Source organism: Juglans microcarpa x Juglans regia, chromosome 7D, assembly GCF_004785595.1.
Source record: "Juglans microcarpa x Juglans regia isolate MS1-56 chromosome 7D, Jm3101_v1.0, whole genome shotgun sequence".
Taxonomy (NCBI): Eukaryota; Viridiplantae; Streptophyta; class Magnoliopsida; order Fagales; family Juglandaceae; genus Juglans; species Juglans microcarpa x Juglans regia.
In genome coordinates, this window is record NC_054606.1 from 1022695 (window position 1) to 1042515 (window position 19821).

Consider the following 19821-nt stretch of genomic DNA (forward strand, 5'->3'; position numbering starts at 1 on the left):
GATAATGCAAAACTATGTTGCATGTGACTTTGGAAAGGTGTATTTGGCTGATGGAGAAGCTTTGAACGTAATTGGAATGGGAGACATCGACATTGCACTCCCTAACAAGAACAAATGGACCTTGCAAAAGGTCAAACACATTCCTGAGTTAAAGAAGAACCTCATCTCTGTCGAGCAACTTGATGATTGTGGTCACTCAGTGGTGTTCTCAGATAGCACCTGGAAGGTCACCAAAGGGGCATTGGTACTGGCTCGGGGTAAGAAAACTGGTACACTCTATATGACTACTGGTTTGAATAACACTATTGCCACTACCGTTGCAGAGAGCACAGCAGACTTATGGCATTGCAGGCTTGGCCATATGAGTCAGAATGGCATGAAAGAACTTCTGTCTAGAGGCAAGCTACCAGAACTGAAGTCAGTTGATCTCAGTATGTGTGAGAGCTGTATTATGGGAAAACAGAAGAAGGTCAGTTTCTTAAGGAGTGGTAGAACACTGAAGTCAGAGAGACTGGATCTTGTGCACACTGATGTGTGGGGACCTTCCCCAGTGGCATCCCTTGGAGGTTCTCGCTACTATATTACATTTATTGATGATCACAGCAGGAAGGTATGGGTCTATTTTTTGAAACATAAATCTGATGTATTTAATGTGTTCAAAAATTGGAAAGCCATGGTTGAGACTGAAACAGATTTGAAGTTGAAATGCTTGAGGTCTGATAATGGTGGTGAGTATATTGATGGTGGGTTCAAGGAGTACTGTGCAACTCAGGGTATCAGAATGGAGAAGACCATTCCTGGGACACCACAGCAAAATGGAGTTGCTGAACGTATGAACAGAACCATAAATGAGCGTGCTAGAAGCATGAGGCTGCACGCTGGGCTACCACCTACTTTCTGGGCAGATGCAATTAGCACTGCAGTATACTTGATAAACAGAAGGCCATCAGTTCCTTTGGATTGTGGATTGCCTGAGGAGACTTGGAGCGGGAAAGAGGTCAAATTTTCTCATCTTAAAATATTTGGCTGTCTTTCTTATGTTCTTATTGATTCTGATGCTCGTAATAAGCTTGAGGCCAAGTCAAGGAAATGTTATTTCATTGGCTATGGAAACGAGGCATTTGGCTATCGTTTCTGGGATGATCAGGGTCGGAAGATTATAAGAAGCAGAAATGTGATCTTCAATGAGAAGATTGTGTACAAAGACAAGTCTAGTACAGTTGCTGAAGCAGCTCCTCAGGAGTTTGAGTTTGTGAGTTTGGATGATCTACCAGAGGTCACAGTGCAGTGCAGAGATGTGAGTGACGGGGAGAGTGGGTCCAGCACACCCATTCCCATTATTCCGTAGTCAGATCCAGAGCCGTCCACTCCAATAGCTGCATTTCGCAAGTCAGGTAGGACTATTCATCCTCCACAGCGTTTTTCACCTTCTTTGAATTACATTTTGTTGACAGATGGTGGAGAACCACAGAGTTACCAAGAAACCTTGCAAGATGAAAATTCTAGCAAGTGGGAGTTGGCCATGAAGGATGAGATGGATTCCTTGTTAGGGAATCAGACATGGGAGTTGACAAAACTTCCATCAGGGAAGAAGGCATTACACAACAAGTGGGTGTACCGGGTGAAAACTGAGCATGATGGTAGTAAGAGGTACAAGGCCAGACTTGTTGTAAAAGGCTTTCAACAGAAACAGGGCATTGACTATTCTGAGATTTTTTCTCCTGTGGTAAAAATCACAACTATCAGGCTAGTTTTGGCTATGGTTGCTGCTGAAGATCTATTTCTTGAGCAGTTAGATGTGAAGACAGCTTTTCTTCATGGAGATCTTGAAGAAGACATCTACATGCACCAACCTGAGGGATTTGTGGTACAGGGAAAGGAAGGTTCAGTTTGCAGATTAAAGAAAAGCTTGTATGGCCTGAAACAAGCTCCCAGACAGTGGTACAAGAAATTTGATGGTTTCATGTGTAGTGCAGGGTACAGCAGATGTCAGGCAGATCATTGTTGCTATGTCAGACAGTTTGACAATTCTTACATTATTTTGCTGCTATATGTGGATGACATGCTCATTGCAGGGGCTAGTATTGATGAGATCAACAGTCTGAAGAAGCAGATGTCAGAGCATTTTGCAATGAAGGATTTGGGAGCTGCAAAGCAAATCCTTGGCATGAGAATTGTTAGAGACAGAGTCAGAGGCACTTTGAGACTCTCACAGGCTGAGTATGTGAAAAAGGTACTCAACCGGTTCAGTATGGACAAGGCCAAGTCAGTTGGCACACCCTTAGGAAGTCATTTCAGACTCAGCAAGGATCAGGCACCAAAGTCAGAAGAGGAACAAGACTATATGAGTAAGGTTCCTTATGCCTCAGCTATTGGGTCACTTATGTATGCTATGGTTTGCACTAGACCAGATATTGCCCATGCAGTGGGAGTTGTGAGTAGATACATGAGTAATCCTGGAAAACAACATTGGGAAGCAGTGAAGTGGATTTTGAGATACTTAAAAGGCTTATCAGAAACGTGCTTGTGTTTCTCAGGAAAGGGCTTAGAGGTGCAAGGCTATGTTGATGCTGATTTAGCTGGAGACATTGATAGCAAAAAAAGTACCACAGGGTTTGTTTACACTCTGGGTAGTACTGCAGTTTCATGGGGTTCTAATCTACAGAAGACAGTTTCTTTGTCTACTACAGAAGTTGAATATATTGCAGTTTCAGAAGCTGCAAAAGAGATGGTTTGGATACAGGGCTTCTTGGAGGAATTGAGTAAAAAGAATCAGAATAGCACTCTCTACAGTGACAGTCAGAGTGCCATATTCCTTGCCAAGAACCCAGCATTTCATTCCAGGACTAAACACATTCAGATCAGGTATCACTTTATACGATCATTGTTGGATGATGGACAGTTGTTACTTGAGAAAATTTGTGGAAGTAAGAACCCTGCTGATATGTTGACAAAGGGTGTTACACTTGAGAAACTGAAGTTGTGCGCAACTTCAGTTGGTCTTCTAGTATGAAGACAAGAGCTGTGAGTTGCAGAGGTGGAGGATATCATGTTTGAGGCAGAGGCGACAATGTGAGTGTACCAGTCTCCAAGTGGGAGAATTGTTGAGTATTTAGAGTCTGGTTCACGCCGCTCGAGCGAAGTGTCTAGCCACTCGAGCGAATACAAGTCAGAGAGCTTCGCTCGAAAAGAGCTCGACAGACTGCTCGAGCAAAAGCAAGTTAGAGAGGTTCGCTCGATGACCGCTCGACTCACAGCTCGAGCGGAGGGAAGTCAGAGAGCTTTGCTTAAGGAGCCGCTCGACTCACGGCTCGAGCGATTGCGGGAAACAGGTTCGCTCGACGCCGGCTCGACACGCCGCTCGAGCGAACATCATTAATTCTGCTGTTTTAGGATTTCCGCCATACAACATATAAATTGGGTTGTTGTTTGACTTGTACTGTATGACAGTGAACAGTAGCCGTTCTACACCATTGCATTGTGATTCCTCAAGAAATAAAAATCCTCTGCAGCTCCCGTGGACGTAGGCAATTTGCCGAACCACGTATATACTGTGTCGTGTGTGATTGCTTGTTTTCTTGTGTCTATATTCACTTTATTGTCATCGTTTTTCACAACACTCTCTTCAAGATTTGAAAATGGGGAAATGTCTACTTGTATCCTTTCCAGAAGAAGGTTTTCCCACCAACCTAACAACTCTTTCGATCCTTGATATCAGAATCACTCAGGGCTTGTTTGAGTGGGGGTGGGACAGGATTACCTCTCTCAAACATCTTCGAATTTGCGAGGGATCTTCGCACCTGGTGTCCTTTCCAGAGATAAAGCTGCCTACTTCTCTAACCGAGTTGGTCATCGAGAACTTTCCGAATCTGAAATACTTGTCTCCCGAGGGCTTTCGAAACCTCACATCACTTGAATTCCTGTGTATCTTAAATTGCAAAAAACTCACATCCTTTCCAAAGAAGGGCCTACCTCCCTCACTCCGAAGACTTTCCATTGCTGATTGTAAAAAGTTAACGTCATTTTCAACGAACTATCTGCCTCACTCACTCCGGGAACTTTGTATCTTTGGATGTCCTCAGTCGGAAGAATGGTGCAAGAAAGATCGAAGACGGGAGGGGTCTACGATAGCCCACATCCCTTGCGTTTCATTTTACTGTTATGTCATGATGAATGCCACGGGAGGGGTCTACGATAGCCCACATCCCTTGCGTTTCATTTTACTGTTATGCCATGATGAATGCCACTTATGTATCTCTAGCTTTTTCTCGCTGGTATTAAGACTTGATTGCTAATTAGAGTATCATTTTCACATTTCTACGTACATTTGAAAATTCCGGTGCGGATGGTGGATTATTTAATACTGACAATTTTGTGTGAAGCGTTCGTTGAAATTCGTATGGATCTTAGAAATGAATGGTTTATTGATAGAACATACAATTTATATTCACGTTAATTAGTCTTGTAGGCCAGAAACATGCCCTTCTAAGAAAATTAATATTCAACCATGATCAGAAGATTAATTAGGGGTAATTTTTTTAGACTTAATAATCAAATATTTATTTTCTCAGTCTAAAACTGGGATTCATATATCCTAAAGTTTATGACATGTTTTTTTAATGTGAAAATTCATCCCGCAAGTAAGATCAATCTTTGAATTTTCACAATATAATTCCTCTCAAGTTTTCAATATTTTTGTATATTATTCATTGCGTTTTCTCAGAGTTATAATCGATTCCTTAGTTAAATTCCTGTTAATAACACAGCTTTCATGTCATGAATATTATGGCACTAATGATCTAATTATAAATGACTTGGATGGAGATTTTCTTTTTAATAATAAATGATATTACTTAACTTGTATTTTACACCAAGGCTTGATTAAACAGATGCATGTAGAATAAAATATGCGAGTTGACAATTCTCAATTTCTCACTAAAAAAACGATTAGGCAGGCTTGAGACTTAGGTCCTCACACCAAGCAACTCAAAACATACAACCCACTCTACATGCAAATGACAATAATATTATTCCTTCCAAAAGAAATTTGGAAGACAAAAAAATATGTCTCAAAACATCATCCAATTACTGAAACCAATTGATATTTTTCATCAAAATTTGATATACGGCAGCTCTGTCTCAAGAACAGGGCCAAAAAAATGCCAACTTGAATCATGGAAAGCACCAAAATAATCATCTGAAACTGTATCAATCCTGAATTCCTTTGTAAATGGGCGAATAGACAAGATTCGCTTTGCCGAACCAACGATAGCCGAGTTCTTAAATTCTGAGATATGCTGCTCATATGTCTTGAAGCTATTTCCAAACAAGACTACACGATTCAACAACTCCACTCCCCAATTTGCATGCAATAAATTGTCATACAACTCTGCCTCACAATGTGGCATAAAAAACATTGTTGGCTTTACAGCACGTCGATGTCCTTGCTCATTTACTGAGAGAACAGAACAACCTAAAGCTTCCAATACCCGAGATTCAGTTGCAGAAAGAATAGGATCAAAAACCTCAATCTCTCCAATCCAACTGAACTTCCTCTTCATCAAGACTGCAAGGCTAAGCTGCAATCGAGGGGGTTCATATGATTCGATGCTGCCTATACCATAAATCACCATTTGCATCTTTGACTCGGAGCCTAAGACCCTACGTAAACAATGCAAGATTTCTGGAGTTTGAATTTGATCCAGTAGAGTACGGTAGAATGAAGAGCTCTCAATTTTCTTCATGCAGATCTGCATCTTCTGTATTAATTTAGATGTTCTGATAGGATCAGTTTCAACATCAGTTGGAACCCACGGTTGTTGTTGTTCCTGAGATCTAATTGTTGGCAAATGTTTTCTCTGTCTGCCACGACGGGGTAAAACAACTGTCCAGTCTCCATTTAAACTACGGTTTGCAACAGTGAGGGTTTTTGCTGATGCTGCCATTGATGCCAAAGATCCTCTCTTCTCAACTTCTGTAATTATATACCATTTTCAGGAGTATGCTGGGACAAACTTACATGGAAAGGATGCGAGTGTTGGGGCAGATTCTGTCTTCATTTTCATGAGAGAAAAATAATGGGGGATGTTTCTTATCAAGGAAAATAGAAGACATCAGTATATCATGTGAGACATTTTAATTGTCCATAAACATTTCATATTATGAGAAACAATTTTCTAAAACTTTCTATGTACAAGTAAAATTAAATCCCTTTATTAGATGCGAAATAAATCTCTTCAAGGGTGTTCACTAACCATCACGGACTTAAAAACAGAAAAGCTCAACTTAGTGGTTATCTAGCGAATTTGAGTATTGTGGATGCCATACAACTTTCGGTGAAAAAAAAAAAAAAAAGAAAAAATTCAAAGACAAAGCAACACGAAGAAGATCTAAATTAGTCAACCATCGCAACGTAGAAATTGGATAATATCTATGGTCATTGTGGTCTCCTAAAAACATTTCTAAATTCATCGAGTTGTTCCAAAGGATCAGAAATGACCAGTTAGTGAGATACAAAGGATCACGAGCAATGAACGAGTATGCGCGTGCTTGTAAAATGCTCGTGACAAATGAACTGGGTTCTTGTTCTTGTTCTTAACTCGCTACAGAATGGAGGACATGTCAATAGTGAAGAGAAAACAACTGGGCTTTGCTAAACAAAAACTGAGCTTAGAAATACAGGAAATCAAGGCCAAATACAATTCTTAAATCCAATACAGCGAGCAAGTGGAAAAGAAAGCAGAAATGCAATTCTTTTTCTTTTCTAGAGTAGTACCGAAAATCGATTCCCAAAAGTCTCAAATTCCATCCTTCTATTTCTCTTCCTTAATTCCAAAAGTGCTAATATTTCCAGATCTTTGCGAATATGGGTTCTTCCAATCACCAAAAACGTTACAAAACAGTGCAGCAAAGAAATAGATTGATGAATGAATAGTGAAAAAGGGTGGGTCTTATTGATGGTACCTTAATGGCGTAATTGAGCCGCGGCGGTGGGCGAAGGTAGGTGAGGTAGAGTGGGAGTGGATAGAGGAGTTAGATCAACCACACGGTTGGAGGTTTTTCCTCGATCCAGAGCCCACTGAAACTGCGGCGTGTATGGTTGCTGCTCTTTATAAAGTATTTGTCTTTGTCGATACCGAAGCGCCGGGCCTCCACAGTCCACAGCTTTCAGGGCCACCAGAAGTTCTAACGGAAGGGAAGCGTTGAAATCATAACCTTGATTTCCTTTTTAATTCTCTATCCATAACTCATTATTGGTTAAAACTTATAAGAAACATGTGAAATTTTATTTAGTGAGAAACTTGGCTTATTCAAATATTTGAGAAAAATCCAGTAAAAAAAAAATATTTGAGAAAAATATAAATAAATTAATTATTAAATAATTCCGAAATGCATGCTAATGTTATTATATTATTGTAATATAAATATATTCACTTATTTATGTGAAAATAAATAAAACTATCATTCCATCAAAAAATAAAATATAACTATCATAAATCCTTCGTATTTTTTGAGGCTATCATTCCTTTTTTCTTTTTTGGTGCTGAATCGAGGTTATCGGGGAATCGACGGGGATTAATAACTTAACGGCGTCGCGCCGTCGTCAATTAGTAAAACAATTTGGGTCCGGTTGGCTTTTTCTAAAGACACGTGCACTTACTAACGAGTACTGGATTTGGGGGTTTAGGGTTTTGTCCAGTCTGCTCAGCCCAAGGGCTACGGTTTCCTCATCTCTCTCTCTCTCTCTCTCTCTCTCAGTTTTACGGCTTTTATTCGTCGGAAAGATGATGTACGGTGGTGATCCTCACCAGCAGCAGCAACAACAGCAACAGCAGTATAATCAACAGCAGCATCAAGGTGGCGACTTTCACCGGGGCCCACCGCCCCCTCCGCCGCATATGATGAGGCAGCCCTCTGCATCTTCCAGTACTCTCGCCCCAGATTATCACCACCCCTCCGCCCCTAACCCTCCCCCTCCTTACGACGGTAAGGTTTTTAGGCCTCGCATTTTGCATTTTAGTTTACTACTATTGATCATAGAATTATTGTTATTAGATGTTGTTGCTTTCTTTTATACTCTGAAATCTGGAATAAACATGTGAATTCTACAGCTAATTATGACGGAGATTGGAGAAACTTTAATGGTAGGGGATATTGTAACTCACCCCATGGTTTCGGGGCATTTCTGCATTGTACACTTTATTATCATTTTTGCCTGTGTTTATTAGTAATTGATAACCATGTGAATTTTAAGGTCAACTCTGAATGGTTCGGTAGATTAATCTCTTAAATTGTATCGTTTGTTTTGCAGATGAGATGAGTTAAGATGAAAGTTGAAAATTGAATAAAATATTATTAGAATATAATTTTTTAATATTATTTTTGTTTTGGGATTTGAAAAAGTTGAATTGTTTATATCATTTTGTGTGAGAATTTGGGGCTCAGCTCACTAGCCTTAATTGTCACTGACAAAAGCTTTTCGAGCGAAAGCTATAAGACCTCATAGAAATCGGTTAAAGCCTTTCCAGTTGTGCTGTTGGATGGATTACATATCCAATGATATATAGTTGATGTTCTTGAGAGTATGATTATTTCTAATGTTTCCCTTTATAATGAGTAATATATGCTTGTTGCAGCTCATGGTGATAGTTTTGCTGCAAAGAGAATGAGGAAGCTTACCCAAAGGAGGGCGGTTGATTATACAAGCACTGTAGTGCGGTACATGCAGGTAAATTTTTTCATGGATAATCATCTGCTTGTTTTCGGGTGGTTTTTATTTTTTATTTTTTATAAACTCCTTTCTTGTCACTCTTATTATTATTGGACTCTTGTTTTACATGGTTGGGCATCAGTTGTTATCACAAAAGAAATTTGACTGAAATATGTCATGATTTTTGCTGAGATCCTATGATACAAGTGGTCCTATTACATCCCTTATACGGATGTTTTTACCTGACTTGTATGATTTATATCTCACATTTTGGTACATTTTTATAACTTCATATAACAATTATTTCATTCTTTTGAGACGCTTTTGGGATTTCAGTCGAGGGATGTCGGCATCAAGTATCTTGTTATTTTATGATTTCGTATTGGGTTTTGAGTAACTTTGTTTCCCTATCAACTACTCTGCAGATTCGAATGTGGCAGCGAGATTCAAGGGATAGGACATCATTGCAACCTACCCCAGCAGCAGCGATTGATGTCAGTCAGTTGTTGTCGTTTGTCAATATTATATTTTCTTGTAATGTGGAAAAACGTGGTTGACGGGAGGCATGATGGTGCATAATTCTGAACTTGATTTATACCTTGTATTTATAATGTTTTGTTAATCCTTGGTGCAGATGTTGCCTACAATTGCCTATTCAGATAATCCGTCTACAAGCTTTACTGGAAAATTTGTACATACATCTTTGAACAAAAACCGTTGTTCAATTAATCGGGTTTTGGTAAGCTAGACTGAAACCAATTTCCCCTGAAATTATATATTTTACTTGAGAATTTTTGTCTTTACTAGTTACCAAAAAATCGTCTTAACTGTGTGTTTCTTGTTAATGTGGTTTTACCTTTATTCTCCTATCTTTGTTTATTGTCTGTTGGCAGACTTGAAGCCAGAAATACATGTTATATGATTTCCAATGAAACCTCCTGTTGTGTACTGCTCCAATATATTGATTTATTGGTTTATGGAAAATGTGAGATTTTTTTTTACAAGTTGAATTTTATTTAAAGCGCAAATGGGCATAATAACCCAAGTATTCCAGAAGTATACAATTGGAGACACACAACTGTAGAGATGAAGAAAAAGTCAGAAGTCCATAATTTCATCCTCAAATCTTTTCTGATTAGTGTGGAGTTATTATGAATGAGACCGACAATTATCCAATGCGCGCTAATTCTTAGTTAATGCTGAGAATTAACCCCTAGGGATTGGCTCAAGTGGTAAAGGCTTTGGGCTTGGGGATATGCTCCCCTCAGGTCTAAGGTTCAAATCTCCTTGGGTGCAAACGATCTCTAGGAGCCATCAGACTGGGGATTTTGCACTTCAATTACCTTAGGTGCACTTGTGGGAAACTTCTTGGAGAGGGCCTGTGCACCCTTGAGATTAATCGGGACGTTGTTCCTTGACACCCAGTGCCAATAAAAAAAAAAAAGTTGATGCTGACATGTTAGCTATTTCATTAGACATTTGAGGTATGGTTTTATTGATTATTCTTCTATACTTATTTGTAGAAGTTACAAAACATTATGTTTGGTTTACCAAAGTAATTGACAGGAGCCTGCACTCCTAATGGATTTTGGGCTTACTGCTTTTTTTCTTGGTGAATGTTGGTCAAGTGGAGAGATGACTTCAAGAACTGCCATATGGCTCAAGGAACTTGATCTGGACTTTTTTTTTTCAAAAAAAGAAAAAAAAAATTCTGCCCAAGGCTTAAATAAGGACTTGAAAACAGCTACCTTTCCTTTTTCTTGTCCAATTGGATTGCTGCTGACGGGGTTATTATCATCTATCTAACCTGTGTTTTCTTTTTCATCTTTCAAAGTGGACTCCTACAGGGAGACGATTAATCACGGGCTCTCAAAGTGGGGAATTCACTCTTTGGAATGGACAGTCCTTTAATTTCGAGATGATTCTTCAGGTACGTAAGAACATAATTTTATTTAGTTACATGTTCACTCTCTCTCAATAGAAGCCAGACTGATGGCTTTTGAGATATCCCAACTGTGTAGGCCCATGATCAAGCAATCAGATCTATGGTATGGAGTCACAATGACAACTGGATGGTTTCTGGTGATGATGGGGCTCGATAAAGTAAATATGTTTCTTAATAGAATTTGCAGTGCTGTTCAGTCCCATAACTTATATTTAAATCTTATGAGTTTTGTTGAATGGTAACAAAATCTCATGTTAATTACAAATGTATTGGCCACATTTTGGGGGAAACTTGTAGGTATTGGCAGAACAACATGAATAATGTCAAGGCCAATAAATCTGCTCATAAAGAATCAGTCAGGGACTTGAGGTATTTACTATATATCTAGATGAGTATTCTTCAAGAGGCATATAATTATTGGCTATTTGAACAGCTTCTGTAGGACAGACCTGAAGTTTTGCTCCTGCTCAGATGATACTACTGTTAAAGTTTGGGACTTCGCACGATGCCAAGAAGAGCGCTCATTGTCTGGTAATGTGTTCCGAATACTTAGCAGAATGAGAATAAGATTGGTTCCCTTGATTTGGGTGGATTTTTACTCCAAGAACAAATTAGTGATTCCAAGATGTGCTATTATGTTGGATGTCATCTCCTGCTGGAGTTCTGCGATGGCACGTCAACAAGAATGTTTTCCCTGCATTTAAACAAATACAGTGCATCAAAGGCTCTCTTATGTCCTTTTTGAAATTTCTTAATATGTAGTTCTTTGTGCAATTACATTCTATATTTCAAATAAGTAGAACTTGATTAGAATGCTTGTTCTACCTTCTATAGAACGTTTTTTGTTTTTGGTGGGTGGTAATTGATTTCGGACCCTACATTGGAATTGCTGGTTGGTTGCTTCGGTTCCCCTATTTTTAGCACCTTGGGAATTCTTACTTGACGCAAAGCAACTCAACTCACTTATATCGTAGTTGTGAATATTTCTGGTAGTTACAAAATATATATATTGGAAGTTTTTTATTTTTTCCTAATTAATGTGATTTATTTGTCCTTGTTTTTTAATATTGTAACCACACATTTTTTCACACCCTTAAAATATCTCGTTTTTTAAAAGTTATTTTGTTGGACTCATGCATGTAATTACTAGTTTGCTTATTCTTCTAGCAAACTTGTCCTCTAATTCTTAGATTAACAATGTGATACATTACTCATGATTGCATGTAAAATTGCTTCTGCTCAGTCTGAAGGAAATCCCTTTCTATGCTTTCTGTGTCTGTTATATGTGTATGAATTAACCTAGGAGTTTTCTATTTGGGTTTGAACTCAGGCAGGCCATGGTTGGGATGTGAAGAGTGTTGACTGGCACCCTACAAAGTCTCTTTTAGTTTCAGGTGTATACTATAGTTCTTTTGTGTGTGTGTGTGTGTGTGTGTGTGTTTTTTTTAAATTTTCTTTCAATTTGTTGTTGCAATACTTATATCTGCTTGATTGTTTGTTGTATAGGGGGGAAAGACAACCTTGTGAAACTTTGGGATGCCAAAACAGGAAGAGAGCTTTGTTCGCTGTTAGTACAATACCCTCATAGTTAAACCTGAAGTCTAGCTTGTTAGTTGAATTCTTTTGAGGACTCATAGGTCTTATTTGCAGCCATGGCCACAAAAACATGGTTCTCTGCGTTAAATGGAACCAAAATGGTAACTGGGTGCTAACTGCTTCGAAGGATCAAATCATCAAGGTGAGTAATATGTTCCTCCTTTAAAATTGTTAATTAAGTTGGTAGGGCCTATTTTTTTCGGTGTAGCTATCTTTCTTTCCTTGTTACTTTTCCTTTCTGTATGCGTATCTCTCTGGATGATCATGATTTTGTTCTATCTTGCATTTTCAGCTGTATGACATTAGGGCTATGAAGGAGCTTGAGTCTTTCCGTGGACATCGGAAAGATGTGACCAGTCAGTGACAGCCCTCTCCTAATGCTAACCATTCTGCTTTAAGTTTGAGTTTTTATTTGGGTGTTGTACTAAATTTAGGTTTATGATACTTTTGTATTAGCCGTAGTGCTAGTGATGCACCATGGTGGACTGTCACTAGCGCAACTTGCTAAAGCTATCTAGTGGGATTTGTAAGGGAATGAAACTTATGCTGCATTATTGTTTTCAATTGTTAGCTTTGGCTTGGCACCCGTTCCATGAGGAGTACTTTGTCAGTGGGAGTTTCGACGGGTCCATTTTCCATTGGCTTGTGGGGTAAATCCTTTTGATACAGAGCCTTTTTTTTTTCGGGTTGCACTAATTCATTATTCCTCTAATATTCTTCAAGTATGTACTGATAAAAAAAATATTCTTCCAAGTATGCAGTGTATTGAACATATTTTACAGATTAAAGAAATCCATTCATTAACCTAAATTAGATTTTTGATAGTTAATCAAGAACTTTTATTCATAAGAGAAAAAGGCATAGCCCAAGTACACAGGAAGTATACATTATAAGTGCCTAACCTAACTAGGGTTTACAATCGAAAGTAGAAAATTATGGACATTTAGTCCATTAAAATCGATGACCCCCGCCCATAAGAACAAAGTTTTAAAAAAGACTACTTTTGAGCTCATTCGTTGTCCTCTCACGATCCTCGAAGCTTCTATATTAACCTATATTAGTTTATCCCTTATCTTAATTTTTCCTTCTGAGGCATTCATATTGTTTCTTGCCTTATCAAAAATATATATATATATATATATTAACCTAAATTAGATTTTTAAGTTCTAGTCTTATAATTATAGGTGGATATAGATGAATTTAGAGAGGAGTTTGCACCCCTCTCTGCTTAATCGAGTCTTTTTCTTTGTAACTTGATTGAAAGAGGTGTGTGGAAATGTAGAGGTCTTATAAGATTCAAATGATTCTATCTATCCAATGAAAGAGAATTAAATGAGGTATATTTGACAGTTGTCCACAATGGGCATATGTAATAGTTAACACACAAGTTTGAAAATATTAAGATGTTTTGAAACCTATTAATTACTTGGTGTTATCTTGATGCGAGAATAGAAGAACTTGTAAAATCTAGTTCAATTAAGGTTACTCTGGTAATCATATCTGATACAAGAGTACTCTGGTAAAGGTAATAGCTGTTGAAGTTCCATGTAGAAAGGTTGTTGGCCTTGGCTTTCTTATTTTGACACCTTTCTGTGGGAACGAGTGGTTGCACCCGATAATTTTCTATATTTATGTCCATTTCTGATGCGCAGGCATGAAACTCCCCAGGTAGAAATTTCCAATGCACATGATAATGCTGTATGGGACCTTGCATGGCATCCTATTGGATATCTTCTTTGCAGGTGAACTCAGTCCTTGTTTATAGTCATCTTGTTTTAGGCAGTGAATTATCTTGAATATTTTTGTTTCCTATTTTTCCAGACTTTTGACTGTATATAGAATGTATGAGGTTAAGCTTAATTTAGAACAGAATTCTATGATACATGTGAATATATAGTACACCATCTAATTATTTTATTCAGTCTATGGAGGAGAAATAAAATTAGAGAACCTGTCAATATTTCCAAAATAAAAATTGTGGTTAACCAAGGAAAATAGTTTGTAGTAAAACACCTTGACCATAACGGTCCCTGCTCGAGAACGATTATGATGTGCATATAGCTTTTCTATTGCTTTAAAACCATCCCACTAGGCTTTATGCATACCTCAATAAACCATGAGCTGCAATGTTGCATCTATAAATACAATTTTATGTACTGGAGTGGACCAAAGATTTTAGGGCTTGACCAAACTGCTCTGTTACTTTCTCCTTAAAATGTCATTTTAAATGAACCGACTGTCGAAAGAATTCACTTGAATAGAAAATTAGAAAATGCATTGTTGGCTAGGGCCTGTGCTCTACTATTTTTCTGGCCATGAGTTTTCAGGATACAGTGATTTCCAGTGATGCTTTAAATTAAGAAAAACAATTGCGGAACTAACAGGTTTTCAATGATTCTAGCACACATATTAGGCAGGTTTTGGTAGAAATTAAATGAAGAGGAGCTTTATTGAATGCCTCGTGTTGTATTTCTATCTAGTAGAAAACATAAGGACGTTTTTTATCTGTTCTTTAATATCATCACTGATGCATATATGATTAGTTGCAGGTGTTTATTAAGCTATGACGACCCTATCAATTTCTAAACTTGTATGGTTTCTTCTGCAGTGGTAGCAATGATCACACAACGAAGTTCTGGTGCAGAAATAGGCCGGGTGACACTGCTCGTGATAAATTTAGCATGGGTCAGACCCAAGGTTGTACCCCCCCCCCCCCCCCCCCAACTAAAAAAATAAAATAAAAAATGAGCAAAAATAAAAAGCCACATCACTCCTGATGTGAGGTGAAACTGCCCAACTTTCATTGGGGCCATATAATTCCAGCAGTCAGATTTGAGCGTTGTAAATTTGGTGTTGCAATTTTATAGGATGTATGCTATACTATCCAATGAACTGGCATAAATTTTCTGAAAGTTCATGATCGAGGTAGAAATAGTCAAACTTGAAGAGAGCATCTTTCATCATCTAAAGTATTTTCATCTATATCAGGTTATGGTGAGCAAAACCCGGTTTTTGGCGTTCGCATGGCTGGTAATTTCCCAGTACCAGAAGGGCCAACAACTCCAGGACCATTTCCTCCTGGGTTGAATCGAAATGAAGGAACCATTCCTGGTGTTGGGATTGCAATGCCACTATCCATACAAGCTCTCGATGCATCAGCTCAGGGAGACCAAAAGCAGCCCCTTCCTGTTTCTATGTCTTTAGGGCCTCCTCCTCTCCCTCCTGGTCCACATCCCTCCCTTCTTGCTGGCAACCAGCAGCAAGCATATCAACAAAACATGCAGCAGATCCCACAACAACAACACCACCATCAACACCAGGCACTCCCACAGCAAATGTCCCCTTTGCATATGCCAAACATGGCACAGCTTCAGCCTCCATCTCATTTACCTTTGCTTTCACATCCCCATTTATCTCGCCCTCCACCACAAATGCCCCCACTTGGTATGCCTTCATCAATCCCATCTTCAATGCCAGGATCAATGTCTATGCCTTCATCAGGGCCTGCCTCACATCAATTGCCAATGCCTGGTCCAGTGGTATGATTTTGTGAACAGCTTTACTTTTTGTTTAATCTTTTGAAACTAGGCTTCGAATGTAGCCTGACCACTTCTAGAGAAGTGTTTATTTTATTCAGGGAGAGGGATCGGAGGGGACAAAACAGAAGAAAACCAGTTTGTTTTTTGCTGTAAATGTGTTGCTTAATAATTACTGGACTCCTGTCCCTCCAGTCCCAATGCAAACCATGAAGAACCCAAGCTGGGCGACCTTTAGAAATTCTATTTTGGCATTTTGTTTCGCTCCCCTGCTGAAGATATGTATGTGCCATAATGAACGGGATGGTTTGTTCCCTTCGCAAAGTAATGGTATTCAAGCAATTCTGTTTCATTTATCTTTCTTTTTCGCTTAAAGGTGTATCCCCTGAAAATTTCAAATTTGTGAATGGAGGACTTTAAGTTAGCTATGCTCATTTCTATATAAGAATAGAATATATGAGACTTATCTACAAGGATTATTTTCTGTTGATGGGTGGTGATACCATGGGGTATGGCATTGAATTCTAGCATGCTTGTTATGCGTGACCCAAAAAAATTACTTTTACAAATTGATGTGGCCTGCAGCCCTTGGAAGAAGCTATACTTTCATTGGACTGCAATAACTATCGACATGAATGTCCCAAAACTTATAAGGCCATGAATTATCTGCATGAACGGCCAGCTTCAGGAGTGTTTCTAAGTTAGTGTATTCTCGTGTTTGATTTTTTTTTTTTGGGTACCTAAAACCTTATTTTCTTACTTTAGGGGATGCAAGGCACAATGAATCAGATTCATCCATTGCCTCAAGGCCATTTTATGGGCATGAGCCCCTTGCACTCAAAATCTTTGCCTGCTAGCGGAGCAGCTCCACCAGCTGGGAATTTTCAGAACGGATTGCCAAATATGCAGGCCCCATCAAATGCAAGTGGGCCCCAGATGTATCCTCAGGGTGGGATGTTTAACCGGCCACAAGCTGGACAAATGCCAATGATGCCGGGGTATAATCCCTATCAGGTAGGATAGAGAGGTTTGTTGCTTTTGTGAACTGCTTACCTGTCAACCATCCAATTACCACCTGGGAATCTGATTCAGCGTTTTCCTCAATGACAATGCAACCTGATACAAAGTCTTGATCCATATAGCACAGCCATCAACTCCACCATAGTGTTAGAACCCCAACTGTAATGGGAAGAAAAACCTGCCATAAAGCACCCCTCTGCATTTCTGTAACACTGCCACCCCCACAAGGTCCCAGATTACGCAATGAGCTTCCCTCAATATTCAATTTAATCCATCTTGGTAATGATCTTTCAGAATACGAAGTTCTTGTTGTCTACATGGATTAACAGAGACGCCCAGCTGCTATTAAGAAAGCTTATCTGCACAAACCTTACTAACCTTTGTCACCGGAGACATGACTTCCACCAGCATTGCTTTATCTTCCAAATTAGGCTAGCCTTCTCCCAAAGTTGCGCCTCCATCCTTGCATGGCAACGCCTTAACGAAAGGCAGCAACTCATGATTGATGGAAGAAAACCAATAAAACAGAAGATTATCCTGTTTTCTGCATCTGCAAACTAATTCTTCAAAAACATGATTGCCTCACCAGAAATCCTTTTTCTTTTCTTTTTTTTATGACGGGGGAACCACCCCAGGGCAGAGCCCTTATGACTCACCCATGGAACCTAAACCCCCGGGGAGACTAGCATAGCAACCCACCACCATGGCCTCCTAGTTAAATCGCAGTTTGATCCCAGAGGGAATCGAACCTATGACATGGGCTCACGCACACAAGTTTGCCCTTACCGCTTGGGCCCACCTGTGGTGATTGCCTCACCAGAAATCTTATATGCAGCACATCTAAAAATAACTCCAAATCTGTAACGGCAGCTCACTATTCACTCCGAACATGATACTAAGATTCCTCAGCATGGCATAGACAACAGTCACATTTTGAAGCTAGAAAATATATGAAATTTCTTGAGATTTACATCAAAAGGCAGGCTGTTGTTAATACCCCTCCTCATGAAGACCGAGATTTTCTTAGGAGCGTATTTATGCCATATCCATTTTGTGTTTGTGCTTGTGTAGTGTTTCCAATCATAGATTAGTCTACCGGAAGCTAAAACGCTGCACCCCCTTTTGCAGTCTGGGAATCAATCTGGTATGCCTGCACATCCACCACAAGGTCCACCACCACATGGACAAACACCGCAGTAGGCCATTTTTATGTCAAACTATGGCATTGCAGGGGCTGCCATCTGTCAGAAGGGAAAGCTATCTGTCGTGGACAACTTATACTAATGTTTAATCCTACCTTTCAGCCCTTTTCTTTTCTTTTCTTCATTTCTTTTTTGTGGTTCATTGGATAGGATGGCTTTTGTTGCTCCAAAGATTCGCCATAAGTTGTCAGTTTGATAGGATTCTCATCTGGTTGAGCTCTTCATTAGTTTTGTTAAACAGCTGGTTATCACATACTGTAGGTAATGAATTTGAAATCCCAAAATCCCGCTCGTAGCAAATCCGGGCTTTAGGAATTTTCATTGATCATTTTCTGTAATTTTTCTGTTGATGTTAGTGATTATTTGCTATATTTTGCTATAACTATGCCGTATGATCATGTTATGTTTACTACTGCGTATACTGTACTGCTGTGTTTGTGTATGTTAGGCGCAGAATCCTCCCAAGAAATTATATTGTATCAATGAAAAGGGTTCAGAACCAGAATGGTTCAAACTTCCTTTGGCACACCTCTTTTTCCGCCTCTTTTATAAGTTATAACAAGAATAATGCTACTTGACATCTAGAATTTACCGCTCAAATAGCCCTTTTTACGGCACCACTTTGTGATGTTACGTGGTTTATTAAAAAGATTAAAAATTAAACATAGAAAGGACTGGAAAATAGTCTTGTTTGGATAATGAGATAAGATGAGATCTTTGAATAATAATAAAATAGTTTATGAATAATAGTGAAATTATTTGAGTTAATATATTTTATGGGGTTTTAGGAAATGAGAAAAAAAATTAAATAAGAATATTATAAAATTAAAATATTATTAGAATATAATATTTTGATATTATTTTTATTTTGAAATTTGAAAAAATTTGAATTGTTTTTTGTATTTTGTTTAGAAGTTTAGGAAAGTTGTAATGATTAGATAATGACTAGATGAAAAATTTAAAAATTTAAAATTGAAAAGTGTTTGTGTTTGTGGTATTTGGACATTGAAATTAGATGAGTTGGGAGGATTTTTCAATCCAAACCAGGCCTTAGGATTTCAATCTTTTTGTATTTTCAGATGTCCTTTTGTTTTGGATTTTTTCAACTTTAGTTTTAATAAATCACATGGCACGTTAAGAGGTTCATATGAATGTTAAGTTTTCAAGAAGCAATACTCTTATAACAAAATGCATAATTGTCATACAACAGTCGCTAAAGTTAGTTTTATTCTATACCTTACCCGGCATTTAATCAATGCTCTCGAGCTATTGATTATTTTTAATAGAAAATTTTAAAATAATAAATAAATATATCCAGACAAATTTTATATGCTTTGAGATGGCGTAGAAAGTGTTGTCTAGGATGTTGAATCATTTTTTTTTTATAGGTTCTAGGATGTTGAATCATAAATTTCAGTTGGGAAGGATCAAGCCTTTTAATCCTCTATGATTACTCATTTGTTTTATGCGGATGATCTCTTGTTATTTGCTAATGGTGGGGTGGCAAGGTGTATATGCGGCGTTTAATGGAGGTGGTGCACGGGTATGAGAGAATGTCAGGCCAATTGGTAAGTCCGCATAAGTCCTCAATTTTCTTTTCTTCCAATATTTCACATGGGCGGCAAAATGCATTGAAGCAAATTTAGAGAATGAAAATACAGATATTTTTTTTTTTTTATTGTCAAAAAAATTAGTCGGTTGGAAGAGCAAGTTTCTCTCGTTTGGGAGTGAGATTATTTTAATAAAGCATGTTTTGAATAGTATGTCAATTAACATGCTTTCAGTTTTAAATTTGCCAAAAGGAATTTTGGG

At 38.4% G+C, this 19821-nt stretch overlaps 2 protein-coding genes across 11 annotated transcripts; one reads left to right on the plus strand and one right to left on the minus strand.

Annotated features, from left to right (window-relative positions):
* Window positions 1-4986: 4986 nt before the first annotated feature.
* LOC121238473 (protein SENSITIVITY TO RED LIGHT REDUCED 1) lies at window positions 4987-7238 on the minus strand. 10 transcript variants are annotated; one of them, XM_041135351.1, is made up of 3 exons: window positions 6964-7238; window positions 6776-6872; window positions 4987-5974 (listed from the first exon to the last, which is right to left on the minus strand). In XM_041135351.1, the coding sequence occupies exon 3, from the start codon at window positions 5943-5945 to the stop codon at window positions 5112-5114; it is 834 nt and encodes a 277-aa protein (XP_040991285.1). In that variant the 5' UTR covers window positions 5946-5974; window positions 6776-6872; window positions 6964-7238; the 3' UTR covers window positions 4987-5111. The 10 variants fall into 10 exon arrangements, with proteins under 10 accessions (XP_040991285.1, XP_040991284.1, XP_040991283.1 ...); XM_041135350.1 differs by having other exon boundaries at window positions 4987-6004; XM_041135349.1 differs by having other exon boundaries at window positions 4987-6014; window positions 6964-7237.
* Window positions 7239-7522: 284 nt separating this feature from the next.
* LOC121238475 (flowering time control protein FY-like) lies at window positions 7523-18418 on the plus strand. Its single transcript, XM_041135353.1, has 18 exons — window positions 7523-7986; window positions 8637-8728; window positions 9136-9204; window positions 9345-9449; window positions 10545-10640; window positions 10732-10808; window positions 10947-11024; window positions 11089-11186; window positions 11990-12049; window positions 12162-12222; window positions 12306-12393; window positions 12544-12607; window positions 12823-12901; window positions 13904-13993; window positions 14860-14948; window positions 15240-15790; window positions 16553-16801; window positions 17936-18418. The coding sequence occupies exons 1-18, from the start codon at window positions 7785-7787 to the stop codon at window positions 18005-18007; spliced, it is 2220 nt and encodes a 739-aa protein (XP_040991287.1). The 5' UTR covers window positions 7523-7784; the 3' UTR covers window positions 18008-18418.
* Window positions 18419-19821: the final 1403 nt, after the last annotated feature.

Bases quoted from the DNA above. Each gene is read 5' to 3' on its own strand.
- LOC121238473 (XM_041135348.1), bottom strand. From the start codon at position 5,945: ATGGCAGCATCAGCAAAAACCCTCACTGTTGCAAACCGTAGTTTAAAT.
- LOC121238475 (XM_041135353.1), top strand. From the start codon at position 7,785: ATGATGTACGGTGGTGATCCTCACCAGCAGCAGCAACAACAGCAACAG. The intron at 11,025-11,088 runs GTATTTACTATA...CTATTTGAACAG, and splicing joins GAATCAGTCAGGGACTTGAG to CTTCTGTAGGACAGACCTGA. The intron at 14,949-15,239 runs GTTGTACCCCCC...CATCTATATCAG, and splicing joins TAGCATGGGTCAGACCCAAG to GTTATGGTGAGCAAAACCCG.